Below are 19071 nucleotides of genomic sequence, written 5' to 3' on the forward strand. Positions count from 1 at the left end.
ACCACCCAACCATGACATCTACGAGATGTGATCCCGAATCATGAGATGTCCCCTCCGAGCCACGAGCTGAGCTACTGGCACGAACTCCCAACCAGATCCTAACCAACCTAGTGTCCCATACCACCAGGTGGCGCTGTGAAGCCTGGGATCTGCTGCTGGGCCTTGGGCTACGCTATGATGTAGGCGCACGCCCGCGACTCAATCCAGGATCAGACCTAGCACTTGGGAACGAAACTTGCTCCCATCGGCTCATTGAGAACTGAACCTCTGGGCCCCTTATATAGACTCAAGCCCCAAGCACCAAAAATAGCGAAGACCTCTAACTGGTTTGTACCCTTGCCACTCAACCCGAGAATCAAGCCTGCCTAGCTCTAAGCCTCCCTAGGCTACCTGAGCTAGTCTTGTGTACCTAGTACACGTCGGATACCAATCCTTGCACATGACAAGCAAGGAATGGCCTCTCCTCTCCTCAAAGTCTCCCCCCTCAACCCCAATCATTTCAGGCAACAGGTCCTGATACGCCACCGTTGCAGCTATGACACCCTCTCCATATGCACATACATACCTACGAGGAGGTCTGGACCGACCCATCATTGGGCACCATGAACAGATTTTTTATCTACAAGAGCAAGTAAGAGAGTTAAAGATGCAATTGGCAGATGCAGTAGCTAGAATTCAGGTTCTAGACGGACCTGGCAAGCAGGCAGTCATAATGAGGTTGTTAAATCTTACAAGGCTTCCCCCCCAACCCCCTAGCTAGTCTCCACAGTCGAAGACCTAGTTCACACAGAATTACAGACCGCAAAGAAGGAAGTGATTGTGGAATTCGATGCAAAGGTTGACAAGGTTGACATTCAGGAAGAGATTAAAGAACATGCAGCTAGGCGTGATAACGCTTTGAAGATTAGAATAGGGGGACTCCCCGAAGGATGGTGCAAAGAGGAGGACTCTTTCAGCGACACCTTAGCACATATCAAAGCAACCATGCCTAATATTGATTGGACAGTTGATAAGGATGATGCTCCTATAATGACGATGAACCCAGAGCAACTCGTATCTTACAATCTAAAGGTCATGCTATCATTACGCTTAACTCACGAGATCTATGAGTCAAGCTTATCCGACAATCCTACAAGTTGAAAGGAACTAAGATATGGATAGCTGAAGAACTTACACGAGATAAATTGAAAAATAAGGCAGCGGAATTAGCTAAGGTCAAGGCTGCAAGGAATGATGGAAAATGGGCAGTGTACCGTGAGGGCGTAGCACTCATTAAAGAGTTTAAATCCAAGCCAAAAGACTCTCAGTCTTAAACTGATGTATGGCCGATTATGTTTCTTTCCAAGTCATAATGTAGGTACTCTAAATAAATGGAGCTGCTTTACACACTCCCTGGGAGCTACCCTCCCTAAGCTGATGTACTAATTGGTTTTCATGTTGTCCCATAGACTTCTTGGTCTTCCGTGGACGTTAATAGACTTTCTTTCTTTCTTTCTTTCTACAATCATTGCCATTTGGTATCAGGTGTGATTTCTCTTCATCCAAAGTCATGTTGTCCATCCCTAAGTCAGACAACTCGCTCTCCTTTATTGTTCCTATGAACAGAATCATCTCTGCCTAGGTAGAACTGATGTAGGTATCTGCATGCCATAGTTGTACATGAAGCCACAGCTCAAATATATTCACAGAATCTCAACATGCAACCTGCAGTAATTCATACACTTATGTTTGATCCCCTCTTATATGTTTGTGAAATGGAATTTTGGAATCCAAATTCCAATTAACCAAAGCAAAGAAATTATGTTTGGAAAATTCATGCCTTGGTGTGATGCCAGAAAAGGTAGCAATTACTTCTATCCAAAAGACAGTTTAGACTGCCATAATTCCATGTGAAGCAAGCACGATCACTTTTGTGACCATATTCATTTAAGTAAAAGCTGGAAAGTCTCATTCCCGAGTGGATTTCAAAAAGTGAATGTGTGAGCTGCAAAGTTGACAGATTGGGTTGACATTTTGCTTGGATATTCATGCTCAGTCGAACTCATTCATGGTGGAAATCAAGCGGAGATGTCACTTTCTTTTGTACATCATGATTGTCATGGGATATTGTTGGATTGCGATGCTAGAGGAATTGTTTTGGAAGTTTTGGCCTTTAGCTCCAAATCGTTCATATCTCATCTCTCCACCCTGATCAGTGTTGATCCTCAAAAGTTAACTCTAACATGAAGGTTTGTATTGCTTTGATTAGTTTGTCTCTCTTAACAAGGACCACACCATATATATATACATCTAGATGAATCCAAGAACATGCCCAAGCTCATCTTCTAAAAACACAAACACATAGTCCAATGATAGTCACTCACAAGATCGAAAACCATAAACTCCATCACCATAGTAGGGACTAGCTACTATGACATCCCCATCGGCATCATCGGCACCCAACAGTAGGTGTAGACCATAGTATGAATATTTGCTTTCACATATACAAATCCACACGCCCACACATACTTGATCTGACCTAGCTTATTGCATATGGGATTAACCTCCTAGTCCCGATCTTAGCCAAGCTATTTACTGAAGCCGTTTGCTTGGGGTTTCCACGCACCTGGACCATGAACACTATCTCACCCATCGACAAGGCAGGGGATCCCATGAACCCGGAGAACTACAGGACCATCATGATTGGACATGTCATGTCCAAGATTTATGCATCAATACTTGATTCTGAGGTCAGTAGATTTGCGCAGGAGCAGACTTCTCCCTTGACTAATACCTCTCAGAGCTCTATCACAGAGTTCTTTCAGCCAGATCACCTAGACCCCCATGAGGCGAGACCTCGACATGACCGCGACCCGGGGCCTGTGACTCGACAGCTCAGACAAAGGGTTGACTCACAGATCACACTTGGGGACATCCCCTTCTTGTTTAGGGTTGGAGCCCGACCGACGGGGGTCACAGTGGCCTTCGTTAGATGCAGAGCTACGACCAGGAGACATACCAGGACTGCACCCTTGAGGGGGCGACAGTTCTATTGCTGACCTCATGCCTCCGCTTCCACAGCCTCATCCATCCTGATGTTCTGTTGCTGACGATGATAATGATGATGGTTATGATGGTGATGCCGACGATGATGCTGAGATTGAGAGATATATATATTTTTTATTTATTTATTTATTTATTATATATATATAGTCGTGATATGACTATGCTGTACTTAGGACTTAGTACTGCCATTTTGCATTTTATTGCATTCTGCATTGGTGTGGACGCTCGTTTAGTAGCTTCACTACCACAGCTCATTGTATTCAGGTTTTTTCGCAGTCTCATAGACCCATCGATCTTCCGAAGACTTAAATAAACTTTCTTTCTTTCTTGCTTTCTCAAGAACACTTCATTGATTAAGCTTAAGATTCATGTCTAAGAAGATTCTTACCTTGTACCAGATCATTGGTTGATATGCAGGTGGTGGGTTTTCTATACTCCAGTTGACATTCACGGTCTCACTTTCCGAGTTAAGTCCTAGCTCTTCACCCTTCAAGCCAATCTGTTACAAATGGAAGATTTGTGGATTAGTTTCCTCCATAAAATCTGTTAGTAATCTTCCCTGTGCATGCACATTTATAATTACTTGTGATAATTATCAAAAGCATTTATTTTCACAAGATTCCAGGCCATCTTTAATGGAATCTAGTGGAACAAGGAGAGACTATGGCATAAAGAAACCTTTAGTATAAAAGAAATACTCTGATTGCAAAGGCAATCAGTTCTTTAAATCCTTCTTATTGTTCAAGCTTAATGTGTCCCATTCTTTCTCTTATTAAATTTGCATATATATCTCCTCATGATTGTGACTTTTGAGAACATATGTATGCTGCATGGCTAAAGGTGTGCACTGTGTTTCCATTCGTGTTTGTTTCATCTTTCAAACCTGATAGGTCCATTGTTGAGATGAAAGATCCATTCTTTCATTTCCTGAAACGTCTGTCAATGCAACAGGTCCATCAATTCCAGCCCCCACAATGTCAAAGAAGGAACCATAATTCTATGACAAAACAAGACAGATATTAGAATATCACGGGTCTCAACTAGAGATGACTTCACCTACATACCTCAAATATATTAGTAATTCAAGGATAAAATATTTTACCGACAATCCAACAGTTGTGCTTAAAAGAGAAATATCGTTATTGCCATCTTGTAGATTCAATGGGACGTACAGCTGGAAATTTGAGCTTGGATAGCTTCCATATCCATTCCCTGCCCAAGCCAGACGTTTTACTCTAAAATGTTTGGAAGAGAACCTCACATTTTGGCACCGTTTATACTTTGACAAAAGAGACAACAACGAGGGATGAACTTGGAATCTCTGCACAGGTGGGCAATGCCTTTGAATAAACTATACTTGTCTGATACCTTTACCTAAAAGTTCTCCATTTACAAAAACAAGCATAGAATGCCCTAGTGACTTTATTGAGATGCTTGGCTTCGCACGGCTTTTCAGAACTGTACTGTTGAAGTGAACACTGCAAGCAATAACCAATTAGTCAGTACTCCTTGAATAAGAAATTTGGCACGTGTCTACAAGCTTTCCAATAAAATATACAAATTGTAAAGATCATGAGATCACCTTTTTGTGTACCACAAATAGTCGGTTGTATCTTTTGTGGTATTAATTTGATCTTTGAATCCTGTGATATTGAAGGCATTGTTTCCCCACACTCCTATCGGTTCTTTATAAGATCTCCATGCCAATGATGAATGTGCTTCATCGTATGATGGAACCACATACTTCGGATTTACAGCTGCCATATTCATCACAGAAGTCTGTGTCTTGACCTGTGAAACCAAAGATTTCCTGATCAAGCCACAGAAAGCGACAGGCAAGGAAAGTTGGGCTGCTTTGGAATGTGAGCGATGTTAGTATGTGCACTCACCTTTGCAGTGTTGAATACCACATTCTTGCAATCAGGTAATATACTGACTGACCAAGCTGGAAGCACGTAGAGTTGACCATTAAAATGAACCTTTGCATGTCGCTTTTCATCTTCATTTGCAAGGAAAGCAGAACATTGATTTCCTTTGGCCATATAGACATGCCCCTGGTTTCGCATAAAAAATGGTATATAATGATTCAGGCTCATAGTGTGCAAAGTGGCGACAAAGAACTGCATGGCTACCTACTTGAAGGTGCTTTATTCTATTATTTATTAATAAAGACCATGTTTTGGTCTATTGCAGGCAATAAAACTAGCTTATGTTCAAGAATCCTATACTCAAATACAATAATCTTCTAGCTACAATGATGATCGATACCTTTAGACATCCTGAAAATAGAATGTAATTTGTTCAATTCTATTGTTAAACTAGAGATCACGAAACAAAGTTGCTCAAACCAAAGCTCTTGAAGCTGCTGCTCCTCCCCGTCGTTTGTCGTATGCCCTCTCTACCCTGCCTGTACTACTTCCTTCTGCCCTCCAAACCTCTCCATACATCCTCTCCCTCGCATTTTTCCTGCTCGTACTATCCCATCTGCCCTTTGAACCTCCTGTAGACCTCTCATTCTTCTCTGCATCCTGCTGCACTTCCACTTTTGCATTTCCGCTTCTCCCCATTCTTCTGCCCTGCCAGTACTGCATTTTTGTTTCTGCTTCTGCCCTTACCCTACACCACTCCTCTCTGCATTTCCACTTCTCCTACCGTTCTCTGCTCTTCTTCCCTTATTCACAGCCTAGTCTGCATCTCAGCCTACCTGTAATCCTCTTGTGCACACTCACTCACAACACTCACACACTCACGCACTCACTCCCCCACACTCACACTCACTTCTCAGACTTACAGTCACACTCTCACACTTAGACACTCACAAACACAGTCACACCTACACACACACACACACACTCAAACACACTCACACAATCACATTCACACTCTCACATAGACTACACTCACATACAATCAAAACTCATACTCACACTCTCACACATTCTCCCCTTCTTTCCTTTCTTCTTTCTCTTTCTTGGTGATGCTTGCAAGTGATGGACACACCTTCAAAAAGTTTCAAGTCGGCCTCCCATGTTCTGATTGCCAAATGGCTGCCATTCATACAATTCTCATCTATTCGACTCGCTAGCAGAACATGCATTTTTCCAAAGACGAACTACAAAAGCTTCAAAAGAATATGGATCTTGAGAGCTTCACTTTCCTCTTCACATGCATCCTTGGGTCCCACCACTCCAGGAACTTAGGCTAAGGTCTAGATGCTTGCTGCCCTTCCTTCTGACCTGTCTCCATACCTTTCAAAAGTTTGTTTGTTGGGGGAGGGTATTTTGAGGTGGTGCTTTAGGGTAGCCCTCCAACACTTGGCTTGAGGATGATCTTCCTCTCACCTTACTAACTGGGATTCAGCCTAGTGGAGGAGGTCAAGCGGGTCACTGCTTTGTTTATAACGTTTCTTGCCAACTCCTTGCCACGATTGGAGCCTTTTTTGGTTTGGTAACAGAGGTCCCCCTCATCCTTGCAAACCCTTATATCTGTCATGAGACCACATTATGCTTTAGTGACTAGATAGCTCTCTTTTTTGATAGAGAGTTAAGATTGTGAGCCTGCAGGATCAATGTCAGATTTGGGAACTCTTTTGGCACTTGATTCAATTCAAGTACAAACTAATCATGCAATGCTCAGTAGTCTAATGAAGAAGATGCATTTATTATAGAAGTCATTCTAGTTTCATTGAACAAATAAGGGGAGTTAGGTATACCATGTTCCCCTTGAAACTATAAAATCTTGCCCTCTTTTTCAAGCATTATGGAGATATTGAGATAACTTTGCAAGGTATGCCGTAGGCTATAAGGCCATGCCCTCCACATGACCTAATTTGTTCTATCTAGATGTTGATTTGGAAATCTAAGGAAACTTTGTACCCTTGGATCACTATATATGACGGCATCCCAAACCTTTTGGTCCTTGCCCCTGGCTAAAGACACCACATACTTAGTGTGCTTGGGCTTTCAAGAAACTTAAATTTCTTGACTAATTAATAGTTCAAGAAGTTATGGATTGCACTTGATTAATCATCACAAGCACACTATGTCCTCTTATAGTTCCATACATCCTCACTAAATCAATTATGAGAACAAAAGGTAGGTTTCCACATTGCTGATGAAAATCAACTCAAAAGGGTACTGTCCTCATAGCAAACGTCCACCTGTTTTTACTTTTTAGTGCCAAATAATGGTAATACTTATATCATATGCACTTGCTTTGGTGAGATTAATAAGGTGTTAGTTCCTACTCAAACATGAATTGTCTTGTTTTACTTTCTCAAAATCTTTTCATTTTAGGAATGGATATGCTTCTCCTTTTTTATTTCTTAGGCAGAACCTGAGAAACCTTTTTTTTTAAATAGATCGCTACTTTTCCTAGTTTGGAAATAAATCTCATTTGACTGTCATGGAACCCCTTTGGCTTCGCTATGGTGTCATCATGTATGTGGGCATACTCACCCAAGGTCTTGGGAAATTTTCTTATCACGTCATGCTTCCTCCGGGATGTTTCGTTTACTCCATTCAGAGCTCCCCACGCTTTTGTAGACACATCTTGGGAGATTCTGGCTAGTATCACAGCATGGCATATTTGGAGAGCCAGATGTATAGAGGCTTTGGAGGACTCCTAGGTTCACCCTTCTTAGACTATGGCCAGTATCTGGGCAGATACATCATACTATACACACTTTGATGGCTATTTGGGAGAACATACAGGGAACCTCCAGGACTACTACTGCTAGGAGGGTTGCTTTTCTCAGAGTCTCGAAGGATTGTCCTTTCTTCTCTGACTCTCCTTCAGGGATGAGGTGGCATTTTCAGCCGCCACCCAGGATTTTTGTTTGCTCATTCTGAGCTGTTTTTTCTCATGCTTGACATGATGTACTCCCGCACTTGAGCTTGCTTTGCGAATTTTATTCATACTTAATGAAGTACTTTTCTTGAAAAAAAAAAAGAAAAAGCATGTCCTCGTTGCCTTTCAATTGTGAAGTCTATTCAACATTGCCTTTGGGATTGCAAATAGACAAGGAGATGCCCATGCCTTGGCAATAATCATAGGGACTACGGCGGACTCCGTTCTTCCACATATCCAACTGGCTGAGACGTCAGTAGAGGCGTGGGCCACCCTGAAGAATCTGTACGAGACGGACAACACCTCCCGGATTGTGCTTCTTCAGCATCAACTCTACAATCTTGATATGGAAGAAGGAGATATGGTACATAGCCATTTGACGAAGGTCGAGGTGGTGAGGGATCAGCTGGCAGCAGTTGGTCAGAAGACAGACTCATGCCATTTGGCCTTGATGGTACTGAGGAGACTGCCTCGGAGTTTCAAGAGCTTTGTTATGGCTGTGACAGCAGGACAGAGGACCAAACCTCTGACGTTTAAGGAGTTGGGTCCATTACTGCTACAGGAGGAAGCTCGAGAGAAGCTCTACAACGAGGACAAAGACGACAAGGCGATGCTGGCGAAGGATTCCGCTGGCAAAGGAAAGGGCAAGCCTAACGGTGGCAAGTCCAAGAAAGACGACTCTGACGACGAGGGGACTTCGAAGAGGCAGCATAAGAAGAAGTGCTTCTACTGTGATACGCCAGGACATTTTGCAAAGGACTGCAGAAAGAAAAAGGCGGATGAAAAAAACAAAAAGGAGTCTGACTCAGATTCAAAGAGAGAGGCCAAAGCAAATGTGGTAATCAAAGAGTTGTTCCTGGTGACATCACCGAGTGTTACCGAGGTCAGATATGTTGATCCAGAAATCACAGTGAGGAGGTCTGACATAGAGATGTGGGTCGACGAGGAGTCAGATGTCTTTGTGAAGGTGAAGGACAGCATGGAGCGCTTGGTACCTTCTAGGTGTGGCTGTCGACACTGACACAAGGGTGGATTCCATGGAAGGCCCTGGGGTCTCAGGGGACAATACAGGATTACACAGGTGCTTGGGAGTTTGCTTTCAAGCCAAACATTCAGGCAGTACAACAGTCTGGTATGTATTTGATATTTTGCATTTGAACCTTTATAGCATGCTGTGGAGAGACTCTGCTCTTCATTTGTCTCAGGAGATACGAGATTGGAAGGAATTGTCCTTCTTCGAAGGCAGAAGGGGAAGTATTGGTGCTTCTTCAAGTCTCGGATGCAGATTGCTAGAAGGTGATGGACAAAGAGTACTGAAGCCAGAAGAGTACCTGCTTGAGAACTCAATGAGAGTTCATGGTCCAGGTTATCTGGAAATATTTATTGGTTACAGACCTTGCCAAAGGAAGGACGTGTTGAAGCAAACCCTCAAAGCATGGAGCCTGGAAGACTCCAGGTTGTTCACTTATTATGAATGGGACGACTGGAAGATCGTGACGGCTGGATTGCTCGAGTTCAAAGGTGGGAACGTGACTGAACGGGGTGGTGCCAGGAGGTGCTACCAAAGATGGACTTGTGTACCAGGATGGTGTACGGAAGCGGAATCGGACCTGGTGGAGCAAGAGCCACTGGATGAAAAGCCAGGAAAAGATTTTGACACCGAAAGGTTCCAGAGAACTACGACCAGGGAGTTATTGGATCATCGTCATCGATGTGTTGGCATTGGGCCGAGATGTGTCGGTGAGAGGGGGTGTTGGAAAGGTCACCTCCCCATCTGTAAGCCCCCAAATGAGGAGTGCGTGGGGGAGGGAGACCTAGGGCAGGATGTGCCCAAGAGAGAAGAAAGAGAGGGGGCTGCCACATGGGCAGCACCTCACAGGATTGCGACCTGCAGATGGCATCAGCATGGCAAGCCATATGGCGAGGGTAGTGGGCAGGTGAAGGGCCTGCAACAGACCCTGATGATGGCGCGGTACAGGCAGGTCAGGACAGCAGGATGTACGGGGCAGTACGGTGCAGGACACGTGGCTGGGAAGAGCCTGGCAGAGGGCAGAACCAGCAGGCCTGGTAGAGCAGCAAATTGGGGCTGTCAGTGGGCAGTAGGCATGCCTTATATAGGCTGGGCCCCTGCCTTGATTGGAGGGCCAAAGGCCCTAGAAGTGTGGGGCAAAAGGCCCCGGTTTTGGAGCCCTTAAAGGGCTGCTTGGGCTGAGCCAACCAGGTCGGTTGGGCCAGCCAACCTGGTCTGTCCAGTCGGCCAGATTGGGACAGACTGGTCGGTATTTTTGCATGCCTTGGGGCCTATAAATGCAGAAGCTCTTGCCTCGTTTCAGCATCCAGCAAGTCAGCAAACAGAGGAGCAGCAGGAGCAGCAGAAGCCTGATCTTTGGGCCTACATCCAGGAGGCAAAGCAGGGCCAGAGTTGCTGCAGACTGAGCTCACTTGGGGCTGAGCCTAGGCTGTCTACTAGGGCAGGCAGCAAGGTGCTGAGATCTTTGGACGCAAAGTCTTCAGAAGCTCGAGGTGGAGCACACGGGCTCAAGTCTAGAGAAAGCCAGCAGATAGGAGAAGGACCTTGTGGTAAGATCAGAGGACCACATCATTGGTGGGACTCTGGATCTGTCTCTTTTGTATTGTGTCCATAGTTGTGGACGGAAATATATATTTTGGTGGTTTCTCTATCTGGTTTGGTTCATTGTCTATTAATGAGTCTGCACACCTATTGTATGCACATAAGTAAAGAAGTTTGTGATTCCACACCCCACATGCACATTGTGTGAGCTCCTGGGCATTACTATAAGTCTTCCGCTGTGCGTACCCTCTGTTGGGTCATTTCTAACAAAACCAAGGAGTCAAAAAGCAACCCCTTGGTGCGTGGATCCTGAAAGTGCGAGCGAAAGCACTACCTCTCTAGTCTGGCCAATGAAGCACTGCCTCTCTAGTCTGACCAATGAAGCATACCCTCTGCTCAAGCGTGCCTACATCGCGGGTCTCATAGTGAAGCTAGGTCCGGAAAAGATAACCCCAAGATAAGTGTATGATGAAACTATCTCAACAAGTGACCCCTCAAATGTGAACTGCTCCTGACACATGATGGCTCGAGATGTATTGAAGATCATGACCTTGCTTTTACCCAGGTTGACCTTCAAATCATGAGACTCACAAAAGGACTGTAGTGCGTCTAGGTGTCTCTGCAGCCCCTTTGCCGAGGAAGACAAGAGAGCCACGTCATCTGCGTAGAGCAATATCTGGATCAACGTGCTCTCAAGAGAGCAACCTATACAGAAAAACACTCTCTTTAGCTTTCCGCTGGTAGCTGGCTGCTCCTGCTGCTCCCCTCCTGCCATCTCCTCCTCCCGCAACCCCTTCTGCCTCCTCCGCCTCGCTCCACCTCGTCGCCTCCCCCCTCGACCTCCTCCGCAACCTCTCTGCCCCCCCTTCCCATCTCCTCTCGCCTATCCTCCCCACCTCTCCTGCCTCGTCTCCCTACGCTGCCCCCCCGCTTCCCCTCTCTGCTTCCCCGCTCCCCCTTCTCCTCCCCTCCCCACTGCTCCTCCCCGCTACCCCCTCTCGCCTCCTTCCGCCACCTCTACCACCTCCCCCTTCTGCCTTCTCTACCTCCTACTGCCCCTACCTCCGCCTCTTGCCGCCCCCACCTCCTCGCCCCTCTGCCTTCTCCGCCTCCTTCTCTCCTCTCCCCCCCGCCTGCTGCCCTCTCCCGCCTCCTCTTTGCCCCTTGCCCTTGCCCTCTTTGCCCCTTGCCCTTGCCCTTGCCCTTGCCCTCTCCCGCCTCCTCTTTGCCCCTTGCCCTTGCCCTTGCCCTCTCTCCCTCCTCGCTTTCTCGTCCCCCCCCCCCCCTGCTCTCCCTTCTCCGCCTTCCGTCCTCCCTGCCTTCCTCTCTCCTCTTCCGTCCTTACCCCCCCTCACTCTGCCTCATCTCCGCCTCCCCCTCTGTCCTCTTTCCCTTTCTCTTCTTCCTCCCTGCAGCGGGACCATTTGCACTTGTTGAGGCGAAAGAAAACCTTGGTGGTGACCCTTGGTCTGGCCAGAGGGGGGCTCTATGGCAGCACCCTCGAATCCCACGGCCGTCAAGGTTCTTCTTTCCCCATCTGACAAGCATGGGACTTCTGGAGGTTAGGACCTTGGAACTATCTGGAGATTCCGAACTCATACCCTCTACCGTTGGAGGTCACGCTCATGGTCCTTCAGCCCTGCAAGGGGGGTTTGATCAATGCAGTGGGATCTCAGACACACCCCGTTTGGAGATTTCCGTTTGCCTCCACAAGGTTGGAGAAGTGGTCCCCAGAGGTGTTTGATGCTATTTTGGGTAATCAGCTTATGCTCATGATGGACGAGTGGATGGGTCCACAGGGACTAGATCTTTGGTACGCCCATGGCACAGAGGTGAACTTTCAGCTGAGCTTCACGCAAGAGGAGCCGGTGTGTGGTTTAGCAATGGGAGTTATTAGATTGCCGATGGAGGCAAAGGTGGACCACGCACACTTTTGGCCCCTCCAGACGTGTGCGGATTTGTTCGGGGTGGAAGCCTCCTTCATGATGAAGTGGGCACGGAAGATCGGCGATATCCACACTAGTACGACGCCGCACAGACACTGACTACTCACCCTCCAAACCCTCGGCAAAATCACACAAGTCAGTCTCTCTAGGATAGGCACCCACCCACAGGAGAGCCTTGTTCCCGACTCCCGTGTCCTCATGAGCTGGACCATAGTGAGTTGGAACGTACACGGGCTCCACGACCGTGTTCGTAGTCAGCCGCAGTACCTGATGCTCCGGCAGGAGTTGCAGAGGGCAGTGGTAGGGCGAGCAATGGACATCCTTATGATTTAGGAGCACATGTTTTCAGCAGCAAACATCAAACGACGCCATCACCTTCTTCCAGGGAGAGGTCCAAAGGAGTGGTCTCCCGCAGTAGGACGGAGCGGAGGGGTTTGCATCTCAGTCTCACAGACCTTGGCTCCAAAGGTCTACGATTACGGCGAGTCATTCCAGGACGGGCAGTTTGGATGGGAGTTCGAACGGGAGAGTCCAGGATTGGAATCCTGAACGTGTATGCCCCACCAACGTGTAGGCAGCATTGCCCGGCCTTTTGGAGGAGGCTGTCAGAGTGTCTTCAGGATGTTGACTCCTGGATTGTTGGAGGGGACTTCAACAACCTGGAGCTTGGGGAAGACAAGCAGGGCGTCGCCTCGTTCTCTGAGATGCTAGCAGTGGAGCATAGTACCTAGGAGTAGTTCATTTTCATGATTAGTGGCAGAGACCCATGGAGAGAGCCAGAGTTCAGCAGGACTCCTGACAGCCTTCTCTTCTCCTTTGGACAGAGGAGACACGATGGATTGCTTGAGAGATCAGATCACTTCTATGTTGGGGACTCGGCATTACACAGAGGCGGCGCTACTAGGATTCTGGCAGGTACCATGATATCCGACCACGCACCTCGGGGCTGTTGTTTTGTATGAAATCTTTCAAGCATTAATAGAAGGTTCCTTTCTTTGGAAATAAATAAATAAATAAAAGAGAGCAACCTACACCCCCTTGTGTCTACACCACTGTCTCAGGCTCGTCAATGTAGAGGCCAAACAAGGTAGGCGACAAAGGACACCCTTGTTTGATCCCGATGGTGCTCATGATCTCGTATGTCCACCCGGATCCTGCCCGAACTCTGCCTGAAACTCTCTCGTAAAGTGCCATGATAGCCCAAATGATCTCCTGGTCATAACCCAAGTCCAGTAGGCACCGTATGAGGCAGGCTCTCGGAACCGTGTCAAATGCCTTGCGAAAATCCACAAAGCAACAATAAACCCTCTACTTTCGTGCCCTTGCCTCGATGATACATATGAGCATAAGAATGTGGTCCATGGTTCCATGATCATGCTGGAATTCGGCCTGTCCTGCTGCTCTAAGTCCTCGACACTCTGCAAATCTGCTAACCTCCGAGTCAAGTACTAATGCATAAATCTTGGACATGACATGTCCAATCATAATGGTCCTGTAGTTCTCCGGGCTCATGGGATCCCTTGCCTTGTGGATGGGTGAGATAGTGTTAATGGTCCAAGTGTGTGGAAACCCCAAACAAACAGCTTCATTAAAAAGCTTTGCTAAGATCGGGCTAGGATGTTAATCCCATATGCAATGAACTTAGTGCATAACCCCTCATGATCCTTCGGTCGGCCATTATGAAGTTTCATTACGGCATCCTTTACCCCTCCTCTAGTGAAAAGGGTGCAGCATGTGGGGAGAGGCATGTGTGAGAGATTAGAGACTGGCTGATTTGGGATGTCATAAAGTGTGCGTGCACAATCAAACCAGATCTGAGTGTCAGTGAGTGGCGGAGGGGACCGTCCTTTTAGAAATCTCCGCCAGAAGTCTTAGAGTTGTTACTAAACAAAATGTTCAGTAGCTCCTCCTCATTCCAATGAACAAAGTCTAGTTTCTTCCTCCGTACCAGTCTACGGGACTCGCGTAGCGTATTTGGTGCACTCGGAAGACTGTTTTTTGTTTCGAATATGAGCTGACGGCGTAAAGCTTTACACTCATTATCGTGCCAACTATTACAGGGTATGGTCCCAGGGGGTGGTGGGCGGGTGGAGCAGGTGGTGTGGGGGAAAGCATGAATGGCAGCCTCGTGTAGTGACAAGGTCAGCACGATCCTCTGAAAGGGGTATGAAGTCAATACAAGCGAGAAGTATGTACAAACGGCCAAAGTAAGAAGGTGAGTGATCCCAATCAAAGCGTATATCGTGGTAGGTGGAGTAAGAACTGAGTGGGGTGGAAGGTGCTGTGCAAAGGGGGGTGGAGATGCTAAAGAAAAGGTATGTATGATCAGCCCTTGGGGGGAGAGGTGCTACAGTGAAGTCAATGATGCGAGATGTGAAGGCAGGGGATCCCATGATGTAATCAACAACGCTGGAGCCCCCCCCATGTGGAAAGCATGTGAAACCACCTGAAGCAGGCCATCTGTCAAGACCATTATAGATAATGAGATCATGTATCTTGCCGAGGTCTAATAGGGCCTACCCATAAGATGAGAATGGACCTCGCCTGTCAGCCGAAACCCATAGCATACCTACCTTCTCAAGGTCAATATCTGGCAATAGAGTGGAATCATCTCTGAAGTCAAGAAGTGGTACCTGACGGGCCCTTGTCCTTGCGTTGAAGTCCCCCAATACGAAGACTTCTCCGCGGCTAGAGAAGTCAACGATGGACTGATAAAGAGCAGCAAATGGGGATGTCTCATCATCACCTCGGATATCTCTGGCAAAGTGGGAGGTCTCAAGAGGGAAGTAGCAAACTGCAACAAACAGATCCCGGCTGTCCATGTGCCGAATCCGAATCCAAAGAGATCTGGAATATCTATCTCTCTGCTCTACTGAAATGGTCCCCAAAAGTGTGAATCTGAAAAGGACTACAACTCCACCTGAACCTTGAACTTCTCCCGTACCCCTCGTCTCATCTCTATAGGCAGACTCCCATGTATATCCGCTGACTACTGGAAGAGGGCGCTCTAGACCCTGATGTGTCTCTGTATAAAAGAGAGAGAGAGAGAGAGAGAGAGAGAGAGAGAGAGAGCAAACTATTCACAAGACTAAGCTAGAAAGTAGAGAAAACAAGAGAGACTTGCAAAATGATCTCAAGAGGAGAAAACCCCTCCATTGTTGAGGAAAACCTCTACTCCAAGTGGTTGCTGAACAATGAGATAACAACAATGAGCGGAGAGGCCCCTATATATAGGGTCGCCCTCTACCCTAGAGAACTGACTAGAGAGGGCTATGCTGGCTGACCAAAGGCCGATGCATAGTCGGGTCTACCTGACCAGCTGGTCGAGTCATGTGATCATGGTTGGGGCCTAGTTTAACCCCCCAACCAAGGCACCACCTAGTTGCCATCAAATTGACTTGGTGGCAGCCGTACAACAGGCTTGAGGCATGCATGAATGGTCCCGAAGGACCTTGGAGCTGTCTGCAAACTGTTGTGGCCTGAAGGTGCCGTGGTACGAGCTACGTACACCCCTGTACATGTGCTGGACTGAGCAACCATCAAGTTGATCCCCCTCTACCTCGCTTAGGCAGGAAAATCCACAAGAAAGGCCCTCACTCTACCTCACATGGGCGGGCAAATCCACAACCAAGGCCCTCACTCTATGATACAGGAGATGACCTCTAACAAGCCCTCTCAGCTCCTGGATCATTGATCACATGAGGGAGCTGGAATGGTCTCCAAGTAGTTGTTGTGCCAAGGGCTTGGTGAAGAGGTCCTCCTCGTGTCCTCCATCTTACAGTAGATGAGCTGAACCACATCAGTGAGCACCTTCTCCCAGACATAATGGTACTCGATCTCAATATGCTTGGTCCGTGCGTGGAACACCGAGTTGCAAGCAAGTACAATGCAACTCTGATTGTTGTCACTGTGAACGGTCAGGGACGTCTATGGGAACCCAATCTCTCCAAGTAGACATCGAAGCCAAATGGCCTCACAAGTAGCGGAACGAGCAGCATGGTACTCAGCCTTAGTGGAAGGCAAGACTACGGTGGGTTGCGTCCCACAGCTGCAAGTGATAGGTGCTGAGCACAGGTAAATCAATAACCAGTGGTCGAACTACGAGTGTATGAATCTCCTCCCCAGCTTGAATAACTTTACCTAGTAGCTGGATCCTGAATTGCGCCTTCACTGATAGAATAACCCTCGATTATGAGAACCTTGAAGGTACCAGAGGATCCTCATACCAGCATCCCAATGAGTCTTTTTGGTGCCTGTATAAACGTGGTTAGGAGCCCAACAGAGTGGCACAGATACAACCTGGTATTGATTCGATCAATTGCTGGTACTTGCTTGCATCCACAAGCTCACTAGGATCATACTTCGATAGTTTGGTACTAGGAGCCATGGGTGATGAGATGGCGCGACACTCTGTCATGTGAAAAGCTTCCAGAAGCTCCTAAGAATACTGCTTCTATGACACAAAGTAGCCTTCTTGGCCTTGCTAAATCTCCAATCCCAGTAAGAAGTGCAGGAACCCAAGATTTGTCATATCAAAGGTATGAGAAAGGGTAGCCCTTGTCTTCGATATATGGGCTATGTGAGTGCCTATAATGAACAACAAGTCATCAAGGTACAAAATGATGAGGGAAGTAAGACCATCTTGTCGGAAGATGTACACATTTGGATCAGCATCGAAACCTCCGAAAGCGCTTCCATACAAAGAACTCATCTATCTTCTAGTTCCAGGCTCGGAGAGCTTGTTTGAGCCCATACAGAGCTTTCTTCAACCTATAAACCATCCTTGCTGACTTGGTAAAGCATGGAGGTTGTTCAACATATATCTCTTCTCTCACATCACCATTAAGAAAGGCAAACTGGTAAATTGGCCATTGCTCATGAGTAGCAACCACTAACACTATCCGAAGAGTGGCCATCATGGTAGTAGGAGCAAAGGTGCCATCATAATCAATCCCAGGTCACTGTGAGTATCATTTGGCCACAAGATGGGCTTTATGTTTATCCACAGTACCATCTGATGAGTACTTGGTCTTGTAAACCCAGTTGACACCAATGCCTAAAAACGGTGCTTGGGTCGAGGCACCAACTCCCAGGTCCCATTACTTTCAATGTAGTTGAACTCCAGTGCCATGGCCTTCTTCCAGTGCGTTTGAGAAAGTGCTTCTTGGACAGTCGAGGGTTCTTTTTCTTTGAGAATGCGGCACTTCAAGGAGTAGTTAACCTGTAATAGTGGGCCTGCTTCTAGAACCTTCTCCTTATTGTGGTGGGATTGACACAGATCGTCCTCTTCTTGAAGCCATGAAAAAGGAGCATCTGCTACGCTAGAGTCACGAGAGTTTCAATCAATCATCGGGGTACTTTCCGAGAGCCGGACCCTGAACTTTCCCCTGCTGCCTGAGGAGGTAGGGAATCATTTGGACCACTATTCAGGTCACTCTCTGTTTGGGGATCAGGGACAACTGCTAGTCCTTGAGGAGGTTTTAGGAACAAAATCATCCTCATTATCTTCATCAATTGGTTCTGGAATAAGGGGTGGATCTGCTCCAATCATGGTAGAGGGAATCTGCTCATCAAACACAGCATCCGTGCCGAGGACAATTTCCTGCCTTGAAGAGTCATACAACCTGTAGCCTGTTGACTGAGAGTTGTAAGTTGTAACCCATAAATATAATGTGGCTAGACTTAACATCCAGTTTCCTCCTCTGTTTCTTGGAAATGTGAACAAAGGCATCACATACAAATACATGGAAATAGGATACATCTGGTTTCTTTCCAATATAAGCGTCAAAGGGAGTAACCTTGGAACGACAATGGTCGAAGAACAGTTAAGGATATGGACTGTTGTGGCTATGCCCTCGGCCCAAAGGAACCAAGGAACCTCTCGGTGGGCAAGCATGGTCCAAGACATTTCTACCACGGTTCGGTTCTTTATCTCAACTACCCGGACCTTTGGAGGTAGTGCCAGTATTTGCAAATTCTCACCGAATGCCCTTCGTCACAAAGAATTCCTCAAATGCGTGGTAAAAGGACTCTCCCCCTTTATCCGACCTTAGGGTTTTAACATGGAAGTCAAACTCATTTTCCACAAGGGCACACCATTCCTGGAATCGGGAGTAAGCAAGAGCCGTCTGAGCCAAAAAATAGATCCACATGAACCTGCTAAAATCATCAACAAGCAGCATGAAATAAAGCGCACCTCCAAGGCTGGGAACTGTCATAAGTCCACACAGATGGACCAACTCCAGAGGAATAGAAGCCTTCCGTGAGACCTACTTCAGAAACATGTCCCTGTGTAGCTTCCCTTGAATACAGGAACGGCACTGACCATGCTTAGAAGACTTTATTCTAGTGCGTGTCAGAAAGGCCAGACCCCCTTGCCAGCGGACTTAGGGGTCCTAGACGTCGAGAATTTGGCTCAGCTTTGGGACAAAGTTAATGCATGGGTATGTTCTTTCATCTTTGTAACTGTACTCCTCAAGTCATAAATCATGTAAAGCATATAAAGGTAGCCAAAAGCATACGGGAGCACCTGGCATCTTTGTACAACAAGACTTACCTCATGACGGGTTTCTCTCGACGTTCAGATGCGGGTGTCGGATCCTGCCACGTCTTCATCGATGCGGATAAGCTCCAAGAGCTTCAACATGAGATTTTTCAAGT

The 19071-nt window shown here is 46.9% G+C and overlaps 1 protein-coding gene across 2 annotated transcripts in view; it reads right to left on the reverse strand.

Moving 5' to 3' along the window:
* LOC147896152 (beta-galactosidase 8-like) overlaps positions 1–19071 on the reverse strand; it is an 89966-nt gene that overhangs the window by 34196 nt on the left and 36699 nt on the right. For both annotated transcript variants that reach the window (XM_087382120.1, XM_087382119.1), the window contains exons 11-16: positions 4935–5099; positions 4628–4836; positions 4420–4523; positions 4148–4257; positions 3929–4042; positions 3434–3544 (exon numbers count right to left, since the gene is read on the reverse strand). In XM_087382120.1, coding sequence (XP_087238246.1) covers positions 3434–3544; positions 3929–4042; positions 4148–4257; positions 4420–4523; positions 4628–4836; positions 4935–5099 — 813 coding nt within the window. The remainder of the gene's footprint in view (positions 1–3433; positions 3545–3928; positions 4043–4147; positions 4258–4419; positions 4524–4627; positions 4837–4934; positions 5100–19071) is intronic.

This window comes from Dipteris shenzhenensis, chromosome 12, assembly GCF_047967505.1.
Source record: "Dipteris shenzhenensis isolate YYH24624 ecotype China chromosome 12, Dip_SZ_1.0, whole genome shotgun sequence".
Classification (NCBI taxonomy): Eukaryota; Viridiplantae; Streptophyta; class Polypodiopsida; order Gleicheniales; family Dipteridaceae; genus Dipteris; species Dipteris shenzhenensis.